The sequence below is a fragment of the Petaurus breviceps genome, unplaced genomic scaffold (assembly GCF_028583685.1).
Source record: "Petaurus breviceps papuanus isolate PSGF00001 unplaced genomic scaffold, PetGlider_PUasm1.0 188, whole genome shotgun sequence".
Lineage (NCBI taxonomy): Eukaryota > Metazoa > Chordata > Mammalia > Diprotodontia > Petauridae > Petaurus > Petaurus breviceps.
The window spans coordinates 36,246,102-36,268,673 of NW_027185804.1; the positions used below are offsets into that span (position 1 = coordinate 36,246,102).

General features: G+C 46.5%; 2 protein-coding genes across 13 annotated transcripts in view; both read right to left on the bottom strand.

Annotated features, from left to right (window-relative positions):
• The window catches only part of PEX16 (peroxisomal biogenesis factor 16), a 239,331-nt gene that overhangs the window by 48,848 nt on the left and 167,911 nt on the right, over positions 1 to 22,572 (bottom strand). The gene's annotated exons all lie outside the window — the stretch shown is intronic.
• PHF21A (PHD finger protein 21A) overlaps positions 1 to 22,572 on the bottom strand; it is a 218,285-nt gene that overhangs the window by 17,878 nt on the left and 177,835 nt on the right. For 8 of the 12 annotated variants that reach the window (XM_069091501.1, XM_069091505.1, XM_069091503.1 and 5 more), the window contains 7 exons: positions 21,752 to 21,988; positions 16,297 to 16,548; positions 11,305 to 11,394; positions 9,349 to 9,642; positions 1,166 to 1,264; positions 596 to 647; positions 74 to 153 (listed from right to left, as the gene is read on the bottom strand). In XM_069091501.1, the coding sequence (XP_068947602.1) occupies positions 74 to 153; positions 596 to 647; positions 1,166 to 1,264; positions 9,349 to 9,642; positions 11,305 to 11,394; positions 16,297 to 16,548; positions 21,752 to 21,988 (1,104 nt within the window). The remainder of the gene's footprint in view (positions 1 to 73; positions 154 to 595; positions 648 to 1,165; positions 1,265 to 9,348; positions 9,643 to 11,304; positions 11,395 to 16,296; positions 16,549 to 21,751; positions 21,989 to 22,572) is intronic. The other 4 variants (XM_069091512.1, XM_069091509.1, XM_069091511.1 and 1 more) reach the window with 2 other exon arrangements.

Below are 22,572 nucleotides of genomic sequence, written 5' to 3' on the forward strand. Positions count from 1 at the left end.
CAGACAGCAGCAGCGAGGACCAGGCCCAGACAGCAGCAGCGAGGACCCGGCACCAAACTCTGGCTGAAAGTACCTCAGGCTCAAACACGGCTCCGCTGTACACGGGATTGGCTGTTGTCCTTCTTTTCCTCTCTTGCCTCTTGCTCTGGATCTCTGGGGAGAAGGAGAGGGTCAGCCCAGAAAAGGACACTTCTGGGGAGCACCCTGTTTCCCTGGCAGGCTGGGCTCCTGCAGGTGAGCACTTACAGAGGGCCTATGAAGTTCTCTAAGCTGGCAGCTCAAAGGCCCTGTGCCTGCAGCAAAAGGGGCTCAACCACTCCCACCAGGAGAAGCACACATGCATCAGAGGAGGGGCACGTTCAGAAAATTAAAGCCAGGCCTCCCAGTCGAGAATGGAAAGGAACTCCTCCCCCGACAGAAATGACCAAAGGAAACAGGCTTTGTGCCAAGATCATGTTCTGTTTCAGGATTCATTCCTTCATGCAGTAGCAATGATTAAATGCCCGTTATGCTTAGGGCATGGGACTGGGTTCGAGAAAAGCTTCAGAAACAAAGGTTCAGGCACCCACCTGGGCAACACTGTCCCTTTCCTTACCTTCTAGGTGGTCGTGCGTCACCAGCCCTAGAGACACCATGAAGGCAAGTTTCTGTACCAAAGGAAAAACAAAGTGTACTTTAGGGTCACCATGACAAACCCAGGCTCCTCACTAACCCACAAGGAAGCCAGCACAAGGGGCTTATGATTGCAAGGGAGGGAGGCCCAGGTGCTCTGGCTCCCAGGTGGGAGCCTCTTTACTCCAACAGCAAGTGATACAGGCCCTGAGGTCTCAGGCTCGCCTTTCCCAGTGAATGTGAAAGCCACTGTCAAAAGGAGCCTCTCAAAATGAAGAGGATGCACTGGGCATCTAGGAATCCTATCCAAGGGCTCCCAACTCTCAGATGCCGTGCTGGATATTCCTCAGGGAACACAATTACTGAACTTCAGAGAGAGAACACCACAAGGCAAGGGCCTTTCTCTCTGGGAATAAGTGCACGACTGTGTCCAGCAGGAGGGGAAGAGGGCCATGAAATGCCCGGAGTGCAGGCTTGCGCCTCACAGGTGAGGGCAAGGAGGGCCCTGTTCTGTGTCTCTGGAAAGGCACGGTCTTTATTTCTTGCCAAATACCTGTGGATTCTCTTCTCGTTTTGGCTTAGGTGCAGCAGGTGGGGTGATGGTTCGACTTTCTGCCTGCTTCTCTTCTGTTTCTGTGTGCGATTTAATGGTCTTGGGAGAGGAAAACCAAATGTCAAATTTAGAATCTCTTTTTTCTTAAAAAGAAAAAGAACAAGCCCAGCATTTTTGCTTCCACCCACAGGGACACGAGTACACCCAAACGGGTAGCATGTTAACCAGAGTCATTATTATAGGTTCTACTTTAGCAAAAAATATAAAGCAAATTTTCAGATAAAATGTTATATTGCACAATCAGCAAAAATACACAGAATTGCAGCAGCCTGAATGGTCAAAACGAGCAACAAACATCCATGCATAACTTGCAGGAGTCAGAGGGCATTTCCCCAGTGGCAGGCCAGCAAGGCCGGCTTCACATGTTCAACTGGCCACAGGGTGCTTTGAGATCTATCTGATCCCAAGGTGCAGAAAGACCTCCTACATCCCCAGCTGTTCCCAAACAACACCGCCTCAGTTAGACCTTTCTAATCTGTCCAGATGATGCGTTCTCCTTTCCCCTCCTGCTATAACAAACTGGCCTGGTCCTGGGGCAAGCTGAAGTAAACTCTCCTCCAGGGTCAACCAAGTGGCCATCCCCTGTGAGGTGTGAGAAACCAGGAGAGGTGCTCAGACAGGTGGGGCATAAACTGAGGGAGGGGCAAGTAACAGGAAGAATGCAGGCACCCTCCAGGGAAAGACTGGGGCCAGGGGAGAAGGCAAATTCCTCAGCCAAGCAACAAGAGGAGCTGGAGACAATGCCAAAGGGACAACGGCTTCCTTGCAGAACTCTATCAAGAAGAAGCTGGTGGGGTGGCAAAGTGGCACAGTGAACAGAGCACCCACCCTGGAGTCAGGAGGACCTGAGTTCAACTCTGGACTCGGCTTAACCTTAACACTTACTAGCCATGTGACCCTGGGCAAGTCACTTAACCCCAAACGCCCTGCCCTCTCCCCTCCAAAAAGAAAAAAAAAAAAGAAAGAAAAAAAAAGAAGCTGACACTCTAACAAAAGAATGGAGATGGGCTGGAAGGAGTTCAGAGAAAGCCAACCAAACCCAACAGCAGCCCCACGGGAATGACTTAGGAGAAAGATCCTAAGTGCCGGGCTCCCAGAGGACCCAGGTGCACCAACTACTACAAACGCCCAGAAGGAGTAAAGGGCATCTGACAGGACTCAAGCAGGAGAGGCTTGGCCAAAGAGAACTGCATGGAAGTCCTGGGAGAGGCTCCTCCTCCTCTAAGAGAGGGAGCTGCAGCAGCTCTGCTGCCTGGGTATTGAAACACAACTGCAGAAGGGCAGGCCAGCCCGGGGCAGGTAGGAGCTCATTCACACAACAGCGACTATGCCAAAGCCAAGAAGGCTTCCTCCTGCCCAGGAGAGCAGCCAGCGCCCAAGAGAATGCCTTTCTTTTTGACCAAAGAAGGTTTTACTCATGAAATTGATGGACTCCCTAAACACCAAAAGGGTGTGTGAAAATGTGGAAACGAGACTGTGAACATAAATGTAACTTATGACTTTTTTCTGCTTCAAGAATTTCCATTCCTCTGTTCTGAATAAGGACAACAATCACTTAAATAAGCAGACCGTTGTATCAACACCGACATAATGTATTAATTGATTTCTTCCTAATGGGAAGCAGCAGGACTTCGATTCTGGAAAGGCCTCCAGTTGGCTGGGGGGCCTGACATGTGAAAACCAGTTTAGCTAAATTCAGGATGGCTATAGGATAAGGACTTTTTTCAACAACATTGATTCTCCATTTTTTCTTTTTTTTTTCTTTTTTACATTTTTTTAAATTAATTTGTTTGGTGTTTCCTTTTAGTTTACAGGATTCAATTCCACAATTCCTTGAATTTCACATTTTGTCCCCCTTCCCCCCCATGGTGGCTTATAGTCAAGTATAGGATCTGTGAATACTTTCCATTTTTTTTTTCTTTTCAATATTATTTTTTCTCCTGACCTTAATACCCTCCAAAAAAATACACCTTTCTGGATGTTCATATGGCCCATCTGGGCCCCACCTGTAGTGGTCTCCCAAGCCTGTACTGATCTGATCAGCCTCAGTCAGACACACTATACTTGGCCCCTGACCCAGCGATGTCGTTTTGATCCTCTGTGAGCATGAAGGACACCAAGCAACCACACAAAGCAGAACACAAAAAGGACTGAAAATGAAACTATGAGTCTCCATTTGGTATGACATGCGATAAATCCCATATATTACGCTCAAAACTGTCCTGTTTCTCTGGGCTTCTTTCTGAATATCCTTTTGTTCTTTTCTGTGCAATTAAAAACGTTTCACCGGCCCTCCTTCGGCGCACCACCATTTCTACCTTGCCTCTCTCTTCCTCTACCCTCCCAATTTAAAGAGGAGAAAAAAGCCCTTGGAACAAATGAATGGACGATGAGAGGCCGGTCCCTGTATTGAACAGAATTCCTAAATCTCTTAAAGTGTTGTTGTCTTTACATAATTGGTTCTTCTGCTTCACAGCAAAGAGCTGGCCATGGGCCCCACAAGGCTATGCTGGACAAGTGGAAGTCCTGGCAGGTCCTGCCAAGCCGGCCAAGTTTTAAGTGTGTAGGTATCTTTTTTGTGACAATCAGTTTAGTTAAGGATGGAAAGGTGATTTATAGGGTGATTTATTTAAAATATATAAAATAGAAATTTCTTTGTAGGGTGATTTATATATAGACATATAGGGCAATTTGTTTTTCCAGCCATAGAAACTAGCAGTGAACATTTGCTAAGTCACATAAAGGGGTAAGATTTGCAGTGATGGAGGAAATAGGCACATTTATGAAGTCAGAGATGCCTGACAATGTTTCCCACAGCAGCTAAACACCATGTGGATGCTCGAGAAATGTTCCTTGATCAGCCTCCTTGTAAAGGACCATCTATGAAGGCACAGAGGGGGGCTGTGATCTGCATCGCTGGAGGTATAAAATCACAGACCCTTTAAGTAACAATACATCAAGCAGGGTCAAACCAATTTTACATCTATACCATTAGGAGCAACACTGCTGATAATTCTCTTGGTATAGTCCCAGTTTTAGGGAGGAAGGCCTGAAAACTGGAGTTTACTAAGAGAAAGAGTGGGATTTGGGATGACACAGGGAAACAAGGCTATTTTGCGATTCTTTTTTGGCAGGAGAGGCACAACCTCGGGCCTCTGGAGGTTAGACTGTGTGGCCACTGGGCTATTTTTCCCATAGTTCCGTTGGACCTTTTCACAAAGTAGTTAGTCTATGCCTGATCAATGATGTCATCAGATTCTGGACAATGAATCTGCTCCTTTCTTAATGGGTCACAAGTGCTAGATTAACCCGGGGGACAACATAAAACAGCACCTACAAAGATGAAATGGAGTGAAGGAATCCCTGAGCAGGAAGAGGATGCCAGGCTCTACAGCTGTGGGAAAAGCAACACTGAGCTGGGACATGGGAGACACGGGCTTTAGGTTGGGTTCTATCATCACCTGGCTGTGTAAGCCCCAGGCAGCTGGAGGAAACGACCAGCATGGCTCCCCCTAGCTCTGAGCTCCACACATTCACGCAAGCTGCTCCTGCACACTTTCTTTTCTAGTAAACTTGCCCCCCACAGGTCCCCAAGCCCTTCATACTCTTGTCTTGGTACAGCAGTTTGTTGCCATCAATGGCAGCGGGGGCTTTCTTTGGGTTAGACGTCAGGTATAAGCACAAGCTGGAGCCTGTCCTAAGAAGAGCGGCCATGATGAAGACCACCCTTAAGAAGGTCAAGGGAACTTGAGGATATGTTGCCTGAAGGAGAGAAGATTCAGGGAAACATATAAAGTATCTCAAAGGGCTGCATGGAGGCAAGCCCACAGGGACTCCAGAACACAGCACCGCCTGCTAGAAGGGTGAATGTGGCACTCTTTTCTGGTATTTCATGAGACTGTTCTCTCCTGGTTCTCTTCTCGCCTGTTAGATTGCTGTTTTTCAATCTCCTTTGCTGGATCGCCGCCCAAGTCACCCCTGCCTCTACCCCGTGCCCCCAGGCTATAGGCAGCTTTATGTGAACCAGTAACTTTATTAGTGGTGTTTTAATAAGGTAAATTATCTATATACTCTTGGTGTGCTGTAAATACTATTCCAGTTAGCTTTAGATGATTTGAGTGACTAGCATACAAAGAAAGATCTGTACTTTCCAATCATTTTCCCCAATTAATGGGCATTCTATTATTTGTTCTTCAAAGATTTCCAGTGATGAAAATTAGGGTTCTCTCTTTCTCTCTCCCTATCTCCTAGGCTGTCTTCTCATCCTCCAAGCTATCTGGATTAGCTCCTCTAGGCTGTCTGTCTTTCTATCCAGCCTGAGTCTCTCCCTGAGCTCCAGGTCTGTAACACTACTGTTTCAAAATAAACATCCTCCAGGCTGGGGATGGGGAACCTGTGGCCTCAAGGCCACATGTGGGATTCGTCCTGTGAAGTCTGGATTCAGCCAAAGGGCTGCATTTGAGGACCTAGAGGGCCACATGTGACCTCGAGGCTGCAGGTTTCCCACCCCATCCCAGGCCTTTTGAACCCAGAGTGTCCAAAGCAGAACTTTTTCTCCATCCTCTTGGCTCCCGCCTGCATTCACCTCACATCTCATCGTAGTCAAGTGCTTATCATTTCTACCTTTTAGCCAAGCCCCTAGAACAGGCCCTCAGCACCTCTCACTTAGACAAGACCCTTCTATTCAATCTCCCTACCTACAGTCCCCCCCCCCCCGATCTGCCCTCAACACCACTGCGATGATGCAGGCCACTCCTCCCTCCCCCTGGCTCCCTGTCTCCTCCAGGACAAAAATGCATTCCTGTTGGGCATTTCAAATTCTTCACCGTTGGGTGGGCTCTTCCTCCCTTGCCAGCCTCCTTATATGTTAATAAGATCCAGCTACTTGGATCTTCCCATATTGTTGCCCCTCTACCCTAGGCTCTGCCTTTGTACTGGCTGGAACACCAGGGCCCCCTTTCTTTGGAAGGCCCTTCCCAGGCTAGAGCCTTCTCTTGGGGATTATCTTCCATCTAGTTCTCCCTCTGCCCTGCTCACCGCCCCCCCCCCCCCAGGAGAAAGGGAGCTCTTTGAAGGCAGGGACTGGTGACTGGTAAGCACATGAATAAATGCTTGTTGACTGACTGACTGACTTCCAACAGGAGCCTCTCCTGACCTCTCTCAAGCCCTTCCCTGTTTATAAACTGCATACCTAGTAGGACATAAATTATGTGAGGGCAAAGTACTGTGTGTGGCATGCAGACGCAGAGGTGAAGGTAATTAAGGCTGGCAAAGCCAGAATGAGAATTCAGACATCTACACCAAGAGGCTTGTCAGTGCAGAGCCCCACGGTTAAGACCAAGGAGGAGAGCCAAAGCCTCCTGAACTGGAACAGTGGGGACGCCCATCCCAGATGCCCACGGCCAGTGCCACTTTCTGCCGTTCTTTGGCCAGCTTTCGATAGCCATGATGTGGCATTGGGAAGGAAAGGGGAAAGGAAGGTAGGGCAATCTGGATTATTAGTATTGTTACCACCATCAACAACAATAGCTAAGACTCACAAAAATGGTATCTAAGAATCAGCTACACAGTGCCTTCCTCACAACCACCCTGTGAAGTCAGCAGCACAAGGGCTAGTATTCCCATTTTGCAGATGGAGAAGTGTCCAGATTCATACAAGACCCTAAGGTCAGATTCAATCCCAGGCTTTCTGACTTGAGTCCAATGGTCTTGGGACCACACTATGCTGAAGTAGGTACCAGAACATCCTAAGAATGTTTTCTGTCGCCATGACCAGGTCTCTCTAAGTACGATCCTACTATACCAGGAGGGAGGCCAACCCCAAAAAAAGCCTGAGAAGATTTTCCCCCCAGGAAAGAGAAAAAAGGCAATCTATTTTTAAAAAAAGAATATTTTCCTTTCTTCAAGAATTAGTTGGCAGCTCTTCTACTGGTGTCCTACCTAATGTCAAAAGCCTTTAAAAAACAAATAAAAACCTTCAAAAACTAACTTCAGCCAGGTCTGGAAGCACATGGAGGTTCTCAGTGTGTCCTCTCTATCCAGTATCTTGTTTAGTAATATTAAGAAATTATATTTTCCTAATACCTTTGTCCCAAGTCTGGTATGATCTGGTCTGATTGAGAAATCTCATCAATCTTTAATATGTAATTCCAAACCGAGGCTTTATCCTTCAGTCTTTTTATCATTCTTACCAGAGGTCTAATCACTTTCTAAAAGGAGAGGCCTGATCAGCCCAGGAAAGAAAACTCCCAGAAACAAACTGAGAGTGGAATGACCTAACCAATAACAGAAGCATCTCCTGAGTCCACCTCTGACCAGGCTAAAAGGAGAATCCTTAGGAAGAGGGGCTAAAAGGTAAATTTAATGACTCTGGCAAAAGGATTCTCCAAGATGCACTCAGAGTTACAACCGTTCTGTAAGAGGAGCCAAAATGATCACCTCAATCCTGCCCTCCTGTTTAATTCAGATTGTGGGACTTTGTCTTTGTTTGGGAATATGATAAATTATAAGGGGAAATGGTTGTGTTAGAGAGATTTTCAAAGGATGATGGATCTCTGTCCCTTTGGGTTTTTTTCCTCTGAGTTGAGATGTTTGCAATGATTTAATCTCTGGCTGATTTGGGCCAAAAACAGAATACTGAGTATTTTGGTCACATAGGCATCGTTAAAAGGTTAGGATTCAGGAAGGGAAGAAAAAATAGAAGAAAAATTTTTTTCAGAAGAAACAAAAATCATTTTTCCTTGGAAGTATCATTATCAAAAGGGGAAGGGGAGAGGATTAACAAAAAAAAAATCTGTTGTCTAAATTAACCATTTATGAATGTTCTTCAAAGCACTGTCCATATTGTGAGTCATTTTTTGGGAGCAGAAAGATGAAGAGTCTTGGGTCCTAGCAGAATGGGATTCTGGTACCATGGGTCTTGGCTCTGGTCGTGTATTTTTCTTTCAAAAACCTTCAGGGGCTCTAGACTGTCTGCCAAACACAAGCACCAATTCTTTATCGTAGCATTTAAGGCCCTTCACAACCTGGATCCAAGCCAGTTTTCTAGTCCTTCTCCTATCATTCCCCATCATGTTCCCTCCAATCAAACAGAAATCCTTTCTGCCCGCCCCCATTTGATCCTGTTTTCCTGATCAGATCCTCTGCTCTTTACCATACCTCTGCCTAGTGAATCCCCTTCCTAATCCAAAGACCCAACCACCTAAGGTATGGGCTTGATTAACTCCTGTACACATGGGAGTGTGACGCTGCCCTCACCAAATCTCCTGGCACTCTGCCACGACCTCTTGCAGGAGACCGAATCTCATGCCGCCTTCCACTGTGGCCCTTTGGGTGCCAGCACTGGGTGCCCTTCTGTCAGAGTATAAACTCACTGACCACAGGTTCTACATCAAGTCGCCTTGCCTACAGGAGGTGCTAGTATGGATGTAGGCAATGCTGGCTGTTCCAGTGGCACCAGCAGCACATCTGGTCAGCCTGGCCCTGGGGACAGCACATTTCCAAAAGGCCTTTTTGGTCATCACCCTCCAGCAGAGCTTTCTGATGGACAGGGCTGCATTTAGAAGTCAGTGATGACGTTCTTCCCAATGGCCCTGCTTTTCTGGGAAGAGCCTTTCCCCTCCCCAGCACTGGCTTTTGCTGAAAGGTGGAACAGGGGCTACCTGCCCTGAATCTATCCTGTTTCCCTTCTTCTGGGGGTGTTTCTGTCCTAGGGACGTTTCCTTGCGATGCCCTGACCTCGTTTCTTTCTGAGGGGACACAAAGACTGGAAAATATGCATGAAAGCCAGTCTTTGACAGTGGGGCTGAAAACGTCTCCATCCTTGAGGACTTTACCAGATTCTTTTCAGTGGTGTGTTCTTGCCCCTTTTCGTCACCTTATTTCCAGGACAACTATGCTGGAGCTGGGATGTGAAACTCTTGTTTCTGACCTGCCTGAAGTGAATGCAGTGTGTTGTGACTACAAGGGTCCCGGGCCTCCACCCTGTGAGGCGGCAGCCGTGGTGGCACACTCTGTGGACTTCCCTGGAGGGCCAGCAGAGGGTCCGTGGTCTCCTACAGAAAGCCTGCTGAGCATCTGTGGATGCTGGCAGGATGGTTCTCTAGGTCCCCTGCAGCTGGTACCTGTTTCTCGAGGCTTGGTTTGCTGAGCTGCACAGTCTGAGGTCCGGCCAGGCGGGCCCCAGGAGCGGCGATCACAATGCTGGTGAGCTGGGCCATGGGGAACGTCTTGGCAATGGTTGCTGTCTGCCCGTTCACAACACGCACAGGGTGGATAGAGTTCTGGGATGTGGGCAGGGATGTGGGGGTGAATTTGGTCAGCATCACAGGCCTCTGGATGAGCTGAGGGGCTGCCAGCATCGGAGGGGGTGCGGGTGCGATGGGGATGTTGTTCTGGGCCACTGGTTTGGGCCGGACCTGCAGGGGAATAAAGAAAAGAGCAGCCCCGACTCACTGACTTCTCATTCAAAACACCTCCTAGGAACTAGAAGCAGGAGTTAGTAAATGACCTGACGTAATCTGTCCCACTGGATGCAAATGCCCTCTGAGCCAGCGCCTTGAAAGAGTGTCAGCTCTCACAGAACCTTCAATGCCATCCTGGGCCGCTGGCACAGGCCATGCCTGAAACCAGGGCTCAGGAGTCCTTGGCACCTTTACCTATCTCTACACAGAGCTGGTCACAGTTCACTTTCTAGCTTCTTCACAGACATCAGAGTCCCGGCTCCTCCGACATTCCTGGTCTCTGACTTCCCTGCTCTCAGCTGTCATCCCACCTCTGCTGTGACCCTAGAAAAAGTTCTAGACCAGAGGTTCCCAAACTTATTTGGCCTACAACCCCCTTTTAAAAGCACCCCCCCCGGAAATCTACTTTCTTTAACCCTTTAATAATTTTTTTGAAATTTAATAAATCATCATAAATTTGTGGGTTTTTTCTTGCATTGATATTTTGATGACACAATATTGTGTCATGTAATTGTAACAAGTCATTACACACACGTTCCTGCTGATGCATGCTGTACTTCCTGACAATGCATAACATTTGTCTGCCAACACTAAGTTGTTAAGACCTATCAGAGGACTTGACCACCGATGAGTTATAGCTTGCATTTTGTGTGTTTATTTGGAAAATAATGTAATCATGACTTTAACTGTTACACAACAGATGAAGCATGTATGAATGTTTTTTCAAAATTCTCTTCTCTCTTTATGCTTCCACCATCTCCTTATTTTTATTCAATGCCCCCAAGTGCACCCCCTGGATCAGTCCAGTGCCCCACACAGGGTGGTATCACCCACTTTGGGAACCTGTGCTCTAGACTCACTATTGCTAATGGGCCTCCTGTGAGGGTGGCCCTCACTGGAAAGTTCCATCCTGCCTTCCCAGCAAGCCAACTTAACAGGGGTTTAACTGTGCCAAAACAGGGTACTGGTCACCGCCTGAGAACTGAAAGAACACCCTAAGGGGTCTACCCAGCTACTGCTCCTTGTACCAAGATCAAAGACCCTTTGCACAACAATAAGACACTAAGAACACACTTCCACAGTCCTCACAACTCTGTCATTAGTGTACACATCACGACTTCTCCTGTACAGATGAGAAGAACAGGGCGCAGATGATGTGCCCAGGGTCACACAGCTTGGCCAAGCCTTCGTGTGCTAGGTGCTCTGCTCTTTCCCCTGACTTGGGAGGGCAGAACTCAACAGTCCCCGGCTAGTGAAGCTGACTCCTGCTTCTTCCTTCACTTTTTATGTTGTTAGCATACAGCCACAGACTCATCAGAAATACAGGAAAAGACCCCTCTGGAAATCGTTCTGTCTCTTCCTGGCTGCCACGAAGGATATGGCCAAATGATTCCAGAGTTTCCCTTACAGTTAAGGGGTGTTTCAAATCTAGACAATATTTCTAACATTCTGTCCGTTGTTCCCTGACCCCAGGCCTAAGACTGTCTTGTTAAGTGTCAATGACATGTCCTTTGCTGGGGTAGAGAAATCAGCACCCAGAATTATTTGTCAAACATGACCCGAAGAGAAAGGCTCTCAGGCTGCCTCCCTTCATTGGGCTTGTCTTCACCCACTTACCTGGGGAAGAAAGTTTGGACGAGGAGTGAGTCTGGGAGGAGGGATAAACTGTGGTACTTTGATGGGCTGAGGAGGTGTTGCTTGAACCTGCTAAGCAAACATGAAAGAAACAGTTAAACTGGTAGAGACAGTTTGCTTGCAGGACACTGAAGCTAAGCTCCCTAGGGCTGTTTTCAGGATCCCTTCTTTGGAAGATGGGTTCTCCCCCTGCCCACCCCTGCCCGCCCTCCCATTCTCCTGTGAACTTCTTTTCCCTTTCCTCACACGCCTAACTGGTGCAGCAAGCACAGCCAATTTCCTTTTAAACTCTTGAACACCTGCGCTTATATATCTAAAAAAATCCAAACTGGCTCCAGGACATGGACATTTTGTCAAGTGTGGCCGGCCAGCCACATGGCCCTTCACCTCACAGAAGTGTTCTTATCTGAGCAGGTTTAAAATTGTAGGAATAACAAATGGGCTTCTGGCTGAGGTATGGAGTGTACCTGACAAGGACTGGTCAGAATATTTTTGCCTGGAATTTTGCAGATCTCATAAAAGAGGCTTTAAATTCAAAAGGAAAAGATAGAGAGAAAACTGCCCAAATCCATCCACTAAGCTAGATGCCATAAAGAGTAACTCCAGTGTGGGAGGGAAGAATGGCAGTAGAAATACCCAGAATTAAAAGGAGAAAAAACTTTAAACAAGGAGTAAGTAATCAAACCTCCAAGCTGGGGTGTCTATGTACAAAGACAGCGCTAATGAGCAAAGTGACTTAGAGAGTTACTACAAGGCAGAAAATTTGACTTCCTGGGTATCTCGGAAAAGACTCAGAAGAATGAGACCTATGGCTGAAATGTGAACTTGAAACACGATGCTTTATTCAACAAAAACAATTTATTAAAAGGATGTAGGGAGGAGTCGTATAGAAATGAAAACAGAGTGGATATCCATCTCTGGGGAAATGACTCAACAGACTTAATATGACTGAATAAATGTTACTGCAACAAGAAGGAGGGGGAGGAACAGAGAAAATCCCAGGAAGTCTCACATGATACATGTACAACTACATCGACAATGGACACAGAACATCACAGCAGCGTGACCGAGAGTGGTCTGCCTCTGCAGATGGAGGTGGGGCATCACGGGGAAGGAGCAGTGTGCACGCTGGCAAATTCAGCTGATGTGTTGGTTAATTTTGCTAAACTACCCTACCCACCCCCTTTAAGTTTTTTTTGTTCTAAGGAATGGCCTACTGTGGGAGGAAATAAGGATATATTAGGAAATAAAGGTAATGTAAAAATGAAAGCTATCAAATATTCTTAAAAGAAAATCAACGGAAACAGTCCTTGGAGTCTATTAGAGACAGACAAAGAGTCTCTGGATCAGATCTCAACCCGTGAAGAGACGACTTCATGTCTCTAGGCGCCTGCTGGACAAGCCCTTCTCCCAAAGCAGGGCAATTTCTGGACTTGATTTAAGTCATTTCATCACTGTTTCATAATTTCTATTCTAGATTTGATTTTCACCAATAAGGAGAAATGGGATACTAGGGTGGAAATGGTGGGCAAGACCTTGGAAGGGCAGGATCTGCTGCACCGGAGATTCTGTGATGGAGAAGCCAGGAATAGTCTGACATGTATCCTGGATTTGGGGTGAGCCCTTCTCAGTGGGCACAATCTCAGGGACTCTTGGTTTTACAGGAGAAGTCAGTACAGGAGGCTCATAAATACAATTCTGAAGATGGTGAGAGAAACAGCAGTGACTTAGGGAAGGGGGGGTCACTGCTGAAAAAAATGATGTGGACGTACAGGTACGTACATAAGGTGGAAGTAGGGGCGGGTGAGGAGAAATACCAACAGGTGGCAAGGTCCCGGAAGATGTTCAGTTAATTCTCTCTAGGGAAAGAGGAGGATCAGAAATGGGAAGGACGATGCTGGTGAAACAGCTGAGCAAAGGGAGGGCTCTCTGGCTCTTTTCTAAACAAAGACAGCCCACGTGGAGGGGAGTAGAAACCCACGAGAAGACAGGCAAGCAGCCAGCTGTCTTCAAAGAGGCCAAGGCACCAGGTACGGGTGGACTATACACCCTTGGATATACTGCCCGAAGGGCTGTGCTGGCTAAGGAAGAGAGGGTGCTGCTGCAAGCCCAGAGAAAAGCCTTCCCCATTTTTAAAAGGAGTCTGTAAAAGACAGGCTTTGGGAAGAATGCCCTCCAATGAGGAGAATTTCAGACTGGACTACTGAGAGAATGGCAAGTGAGGTCTAGGAAAGGGAACGACAGCTAAGGGGTTCATAGGACAGCTCGTGCTGGATCAGTCCCATTTCTTTCTGACGTGGCGCCATGGCCGACAGGAGCAGAAAGACCCCTCTGGGTACAGGCATTCTAAACACGATTTCTCAGCCTGCCCTGAAGAGCCAGACAGGGATATGGGTTGGATGGCAGGCAGGCAGTGGGGTGGATCTGGAATTTAGAAGAGCGTCCTTTCACAGTCCAGCGTCAAACTAAAATGAGGTCTGAAGTGGAGTGCCCTGGGGATCCATGTTTGGTCCTGTGCTATGGAGCACTAGGAAGGAGAGGGAACATGCTGGATGCCAGGCTCAGGATCCATAAAGATGGCGACAGGCTGGAAGGCTGGGCTGAGGATAACGAAGCCGAATGTAAAGTCCAACTTAGGCTCACAGAATCAACTTGACAAGTAAAACATGGGAGCAGTGTAGCTGGTAACGGTCTGTGTGACAAGGATGGGGGTGATTTACTGTGTTGTAATATCCCTAGGTATTAAACAACAGCCAACCTCGCTAATGTGATGCCGGGTGATGGGAAGAAAGGCACGTGTCCAAGATCAGGAGGTGACAGTCCTGTGGCACTCTGCCTGGCCACTCCTTTCCATGGTCTGTCAAGTAAAATGAGAACTAGGCTGCCTTCTCCCTCCTGGACTCCTCTTCACCTTTAGAAAATAGGCCAGCAGCACAGAGCTAAGCAGGCCTGGTTCTAGAGGTACGGAAGCCCACGAAGGAAGAAGGACTAGCTGCAGGGAGCAGTCAGAGGTCACCCTGAGAGCATCCCCAGGTCCAGTTCCTTTATAGGAATGTATATCTCCCATGTATCTTGCTTCCCCCATCAACAGCAATAGTAATGATGATGATGATGATAATCATTATTATCACTGATGTAATCATATAGACTACAAAACTCTTATTATCGATGGTTAAATAGATGATACTTGTTATTGACAGACATACGTATCCTAACACTTGTTATCATTACTGTACCTACTTCTCAGAGTTGCGTGAGGATCAAATGAGATAATAATTTAAAAGCACATGCCTGGAGCACAGCAAGGGCTAGAGAAGTGCCAGCTCCTGCTGTCGCTGTTGTTACAGGGTCACATGTCTTGTAGAGACTGCTTTCTCCATTAGAACATAAGCTCCCTGAGGCTGGATCAACAAACCAGGTACTGTGTGCTCAGTGCTAGGGATACACAGAGAGGGAAAAGCCCCTGCCCTCGGGGAGCTCACAGACTAATGGGGGAGACAGACGTGCAAACAACTGTGGACAAACACGATGGAGACAGGATAAACTGAAGCTATCAGTGGAGAGGAGGCATGAGCAGGAGGTGGGAGCACCTTCCAGGCCTGGGGGACAGCCAGGGAAAAGGCCCAGAATCAGGAGATGGGACTATCTAGAAAGGAGACTGGTGTCACTGGACCCCAGAGTGAAAGACATGAAGGTGTATGAAGCCTGGGAAGGGAGGGAGGGAGGCTTTAAAAGCCAAATGGAGGTAACAGTGGAGACAAAGCCTCCCTACTGAAAAGGAGGTGACATGGCCAGGGGCTGCTTTAGCTTTTATATCCTTAGCCATTAGCAGAGCACCAGGGTTTGGCACATAGCAGACCCTTAGGTACTTCCTAAATCAAGGGGCTGGGTCCTTTAGGGGTTTTGTGAACCCGTTCAGAGGTTCCTAGGAGGCTCTTATAGCTTCTGTATTTTCAGTGGGTTAAGCCCCTCCTAGTTCCATCTCCCACACACTCCTCTCCCCCAAATAAAGCTGGTGTCATTCATTCAGTTCTGAGTGCTACAATTTAGGGAAGACATGGAGAAGTTGGAAAGCGTGTTCTAGGAAAGGGACCAGAATGGTCAGGGGCCATGTCTGTGCCCCATAAGGAATAAGGGAAGGAGCTGGGGATGTTTAGCCTGAAGAAGACTACTTAGGAAAGACGTGATAACCATTCTCAAGGACATGAAGGTCTATCATGTGGAAGGACTAGACTGGCAGCAACGCAAATCTTGGTTCCACATAAAGAAAGGTTTTCTAACAACCAGACCCATCCCAAAGTACAATGCTCTGCCTTGGGAGGATGGGAGAGAATTCCCCTTCCCTGGGATTCTTCAAGCAAAGACTGGACACTCTTAGCGCACAAAGGGGAGTCTGATGGGCTCCCAGCAAACCGTGATTCTGATCACTCCTGGTACATATGTATGGATTGACCTCTTTCGTAGTTTCTCAAGGTAACCCCACATCAGAGTCTGTTTCATTAGCTCTGCTTTGCCTTAAACGTGTTAAACATACCAACAGCGAGGCCTCTTTCAGCAGCACTAAGATCTGGCCGTTGGCTGGCCTTTTCACAAATGGTGCAGACAGACTGTCTCCCAACAGAACAGCTCAGAAAATGGTTTTACCTTTAAAAGTTTTCTAATCATTTTTGTTCTGGGCCTTCCTACTGGGTGGGAGGGGGGCATTTTTTTTCTCCTGATAAACCACAGGCAATGACACCATCAATGTATTGAGTTTGTTAGTATTTTTAAAGTGTTGTAAATGCCTCTTGAATTTACTGAGTTTGATCACATACATGCATGCTTAAAGAAGTCAACATCAGAAGAGAATCTGGCACAGAATGCACCAAGTGAAAGTCTGAAAGATCGCTGAATGTATGGACCTGTTCTATAAATATCCAGAGAGATTCCCAACCTTTGTTCACAGACACACAAGGACCACGATTACTGGCTTACCAAAGTCACGGTGTTTTTTGCCACAATCTGAACAGCCTCTGCCCCAGGCCCAGCGACCTTATTCGACGTCTGGAGGTTGACCGGTGTGCTCTGCACGTCGGGGCTGAGCACGGCCTTCTGGCTGTTGATGGCAGTCACCATGGCAATGGTGGGTCTCTGGCCCACAACAGAGGCAGGCATGGTTGCGGTTGCTGCTTTCAAGACAAGAGGTAGTGTCTTTGTGGTGATCATAGAAGCTGTGGTTACAGTCTTCTAGAGGAGAGGAAATATATATTAGGATGATGCAGTGTGTTTATGCTGGCTGCTATGATGCTACTAAGTTTTTAGGGAAATAAAACATAACTCACACAATCTATCAACATGCTATACGTAATAACCTTCCTCCTATTAAAAAAAATACACTCATTGTACTTTGGGGAAAGAAAGCGCTTGTTTATGCAAGTGTCCAAATTCAGTTTCATCCTTTCATGTGTAACCTCATGATAACAACCGCGGCTTATACAGTGCACTTTCAGCAATGAATGGGGCTCCAGAGAAGCCGGGAGGAGGGTGAGCAGCAGTCCTATGTTTAACTGTATGATTTTATCATGCATGTTATTATGACATCTTAATAAACTCTGTAAAAGGTGCGAAGTTGATATGGGCACACCTTCTCTACCCTCAACTTCAGTGCTCTCACCAACTGAGGTGAAAATCAATTTGTCACTCATACCAAATTTGGGGTAAAATCTCATTTTCTGATTATTACCCTGGGGAGGAAGAAAAGAAACTTATACAAGGATCACCACAGTTTAATTCCTCTTAGTCTCCTAGTTTTATGAAATATATCAACCCATTAAATGAGTAAATATTAGTTGTAAGTATTAGAGGATGATCACGTCTTCTGATTTTGCAGTTAGCTGTCACTAACTACAGAAACTTTCTCTGGAGAGTGGTCTAGCAGTGATCAGCGATGAAGAGAGCGAGGGAGAAACAACCTTCCCTATCCCTGTCCCCATTCAGACAGAAACCAATGAATCTCAAGAACTGGATGGGGTAATGGGCTGGACTGATGCTACCTGAATCTATGGAACAAGATTTTTATAGGTTCTTCCACTGCAGTAATCGCATCTGTCCGTTACAAAGTAAAAAGAGACCAACAACCATAGTAGACAGGATGCCTGACCATTAGACACCACTGAGGGTCCAGACAGTTTAGGAACAAGAAAAACCACCGGGTCAAACCAGTCATTTGGCTGGTGCCAACTCGCTGTAAATTCTAAACTAATCAAAACCTCTTCATGCTTTTCCTGGCACATCAAGATGTCTCTATAGGTAATGTAAATTTTTTCCCTTACTATTCATCTACTTTAGCTTCTGTTCATCAAACTGATTCACTATGGGCCCCTATTTATTTATTGTTTTGTTTCGTGTTTTTTTGTTTGTTTTTTGGAGGGAGGAAGGCTGGGCATTTGGGGTTAAGTGACTTGCCTGAAGTCACATGGCTAGTAAGTGTTAAGTGTCTTGAGGCTGGATTTGAACTCAGGTCCTCCTGACTCCAGGGCCGGTGCTCTATTCACTGCGCCACCCAGCCACCCCAGGCCCCTATTTATTAACCAACTCTGACCTATAACCCTCCTCCCAACACACACATTGGCTTTGAGCACTTCTCTGTGCATTTACCTGCACACATTCATTATTTGGCCCCACAGGATAGAATCTAATTCCGCACAGGATAGAATTCAACCTTTCTTCACTAATAAAGAGAGGCAAAATGTCGCCTGAACCTTTGCTATCGCCTCTTTAAGAAGTCAGTGGACAAATCATTTCCCCTATTTTCCCTAGTTTCTTCAATTATAAACCAGAAATATCAGCATGTAACTATTATTCTGAGGAAAAGGCAGATCATTTGCTATTTTGAGGTGATAAAAACTCTAGAAATGTTCCCTTACTGAGCTATAGCATAGTAAGAGACATATTACTAGCATTTTTCCCTAAGTATTCTAAAATAAGGGAAAAAAAAAACCCTTTACTCCTGATCCTAACTGTGAGCTGGGGCAAGTAACAAACAAGTCCCACTTCCGCCCAAGCTGTGACTCCAACCCTTATGATGCGCTGGCTCCTGCCAGAGTTGGGGCTTTCCATTTTTATTCAAATGTTAGGTGTCCTTAGGCCTAGATCTGGCCCAAGCAGCAGGAAAGGTGTCTGTATCACCCACCATCTCCGCCCAGCACCTGAGACAGCTCCTTCCTGCCCACTCTCTCCAGGCACTAATGCATAAGCTGTAAAGTGCCTTCCTGACTCCGTGCCACTCCTTACATTAGGCCAGGCAGTAGGTGAACACAAACTACCAGGGATTCAAGGTGGCCTGGGAACCAACAACTTGGAGAACCTGGAAAAAACCACTTTTCTTTCTAATTCTTCCCACAACAGAAACAAGCATGGGGAGGAAGGGGAAAAGGATACATCTGCAAAGAAAAAGTTACATTTTGATTGAAGTAAACTGATGCTCAGTAAAATTAGCTAGCGTCTCAACATACTGAATAAAAGTGGCAGTTTCCTGGATATTTCACTAGAGGGCCCTTTAACGTTGAATAAAACTCCACCATGACACAGAGATGACCTGGAAGTTAAAGCGCAAACGCAGAGTGAAGGGCTGAGAATCACAAGATACTTAGTTTGTAATCAGTTGTTTTTTTGTTTTGTTTTTTTGCCAGCAAAGCAGAGGGTGCTCACGTAAGACGCAACAGGCTCCAACGTACACGCAAAGGAGACTTTTATAAATAGAGAACTGATTTCTCTTGCACATCTACTGTCGATCGCTTTGTCTATCACTGTGGAGTGTCACTGTTCTACAAGGATAGGAAGCCACAGTAAGGAGACGCCCCCTTTTTCCTCCCTGGGTTTATTTTGCAGTAAATTTTGTCAATTGTTTCTTTCTGTTTATGCTGTAAATGAAAGTTTTTTTTTTTTTAACTGTAAGTAATTTGACTGGCATTTTAAAAAAATGGACCTAAAGAAACTCAATCTATTCCCCAGGCTACCAAGTGCTGAGGTACTCAGAGAGCAAACTTTCTGTTACCATCAAGGAAATACATACAGGCTGCAAGACTCATCACATAATCTGGAACACTATCAGAGTGGAGTATTTCCCTGGGCTATACAGTAACTAACAAGACACTTTCCCAACAGGAAAGAGTAAATTCTACCTTACTCCCTTCACATAAACACAGCATGCTTCAAATGTGCCATCAAAAGTGTATAAGCTAGTTCAAGCCCTCCTGTAAAATAACACACATAGGGATCATCACAAAACCTGGCCAGGTGACACTGTGAGGCAGCTCGGAATTCCTAACTTCCAGAATGTCTCCCCCAAGAGGGGAAGTAAAAAGCACACATTTCTAACTATTGGCATCATTGCAGAGCTGGCATTCTCTTTTTGGCACTGTTATCTTCTAAGAACAATGGACAAAGTACTTTTAAACACATCCTTCAAATGCAACATTCTGTATTCTAACCAGCCAAAATCTACACTACACACAATTCCTTTGGGACGGGGCCCTTTCAAATCATCACCAAATACTGAAGTACTCACAGATATTCAAATTCACAGATCAACAGCTCCCTCATCTGCTTGAGGAGAGATCCCAGAATGAGAGGTTCCTTTTATTTTCAACTTGAAAACTTGGTTCCCATCATCCAGGTTTCATTATTCAGGGTGTCCCAAAAGTCTTAGTGCCGTCTTAAGCTATTACATCTTATAAAAGCCATCATAAGCTATAATAAGGTAGCTTTTAAGTTCTATTATTTATAGAATATTTATAAGCTAAATTGTTTTCGAAAGCTATTATAAACTATAATAGCCTATGATGGCACCAAAACTTTTGGGACACCCTGTCTTGAATATGGCCTATGCATGGCTGAGGAGTCACGATGTGAGTAGCCCCAAACCCTATGGTAAGACCTTGTCTGGCTGACACACATTCTATGTCATAAAGCTGCTTTTGAGACACAGCATTAAATCAGCACCTTTTCGTGTCCTCTTTCTGTACAGATAATATTTGCCACTCACTAATGTGCTTCTCTTCCATCTGGATGAAGAATCAAGCCAGAAGAAAGCTCCTGCTGAAGGGTCATTCCCACTCCTAAGCCTGATCCCATGTGCGCCCCCTGGTACTGTGATCCTGGCTCAAGGCCCTTATGAGTGACTGAACTTTGCTGACCACATGTTGAGGTGCTGACAGAACAGCCGGGACCTTGTGTGGGAAGCTTCCTTGGTTCTCGCCGGGCTGGACACAGCTATAGCTCAGACGTGCACTTGTTCTCTGGGGCTGTTCTGTCCACAGGAAGAATCTGTCACACCACTGGTCTGTTTCCTTCAACCCGGATCCAAGGACACAGACCCTGGGGCTCTCCCATTTCTGATATTTAAATTTGATGGGGGGGGAGGGCAACTTAGCTTGGCAAAGATGAGCAGTGCTGGCCACAGTTACTAATTTCACTGAAATTACAGCACATCTTCAATTATGCATTGAGGCAAAATTTCTTATAAGCCAGTGACTCCATGATATTATCGGACTTTCTTAACCTTAGACTACAGCGCCTTTTCTTCTAGATAGGAGGGATGTCATTTTCTCTTCCTCAGGCACAGCAACTGACATTTACATTTCTGAAATGGGGGTGATGGCAGCTCTGCTTCACCTCAGCTTGTCACATTAAGGTGAGTTACTGCTCTTACACAGGGCTTTCTTGACCAGAGTTCTGTGGGGCAGGTCCTACAGGTCATAGGACCAGCTACTAAGTGGAAGATACGGGGTACCAGCCTATGTGTTCTGAGGTCAAGTATGGTACTCTGAATCTTGGCCTGCACTGTTGGTAGGAAATGGTCTCCTTTGCCACCAAAATTTTGATGACTTCCCCAGGCTGCAGAACACCATCAGTCATTCAAGTCTTGCTGGGAGTTGTCCGGGTTTAGCCGCTAGGCTCTGGGATTGGTTCTGCCCCATGAGATGGTCACTATCTGTAGGAGGGGGAAGCCAAGTGGCTTCTGGGCCAGTTCTGTGGGAAAGAATCAAGGATAGGGCCTAGAGGGCCTCTAGGGTGCCTTCTACCTCCAGAGCTGGGGATGAGCCTGTGAAAATTTCGGTTCTCTTGCAGAGCTGAGCACAAGGCTTACATCCCTCTATATGGATCACACACTATGGGATGATAACTCATGGGGGTGGGTACCACTTGTAGCATTGGGAGCTGCTCTGACAGTGAAAAAGCCTCTCTGACCTTCAGACACCTAGCCCTTGAGTGGGCCCACAGGAACTGCCAGAGTGTGTGCTCTGATGGTGCATCAGGCAGGAGCCCCCACACCAGGAGGAGCCCTTGTCTGAGGGCTCCCAGGCGGCCTGCACACACCCTGGACATGTACCTAGCACTTGCTGCAGTGCATTCCCCTAACACCAGAGAGCTCTCTGCCCAGGCTCACCTGTGATGGGGCGGTCAGGTTAGGAGAGGGGGCAGCTGGTTGCTGCTGGTGGTGATACTGCTGCTGCTGCTGCTGCTGCTGCTGCGGGAGTGGTGGGAGGGATGGGAGTGGCGGTGGTGGCTGCTGCTGGGCTGGTGCAAGCTTGTTCTCAGACTGCGACAATGGTTGTATCTGGAACTTGTCTGGCTGTTCCTGTTTCACTATCAGATTCTTCCGAAGCTGTTCCACAACTCTTTTCTGCCAGATAAAGACAAACATCACAGGTATTAGACTATTATCCCTGCTGAATCTCCTCTTACTGTACCTCAAGTCGCATAAACTAGATACAGCATCTACCTTTGAAGAATTCAGAGTGCCTTAAAGGAACACACATGAAGCACACAGTTAAGAGACACTGCTTTTGAAAGGAAGGGGAGACTGAGACTTACTACTGAGCTGACGGTGGCTTGTTAAGGCGGCCAGGAAAGTCACTGGGGATCATCCAGGGGCAGAACACAGATTTACTTACTTTCGGCCTTCTGTTCGTCTTGTTCCTGTCCCTTCCATCTACTAATCTTTTAAAACAACTAAGTTACCAAATGAAATAATTTCTGCACTACCCATTGAAAACACATGGCAGATGAAAAAACAGAAGAATGCCTTGCCCTAGGCAGTTCCTATATAAACTTGCTGAGTTGTACTGTTGGGAAAAAGAGGGAAATGGGATAGGCCCTGTGAGCAGATACAGGTTTTCAAATCAAAGTATTTCTAAGTTTTCTGGACCCTGTTCAGGTTCAGGACAATCATCATCAGAGGAATCTATTTTTGCACTCTCTTATTTA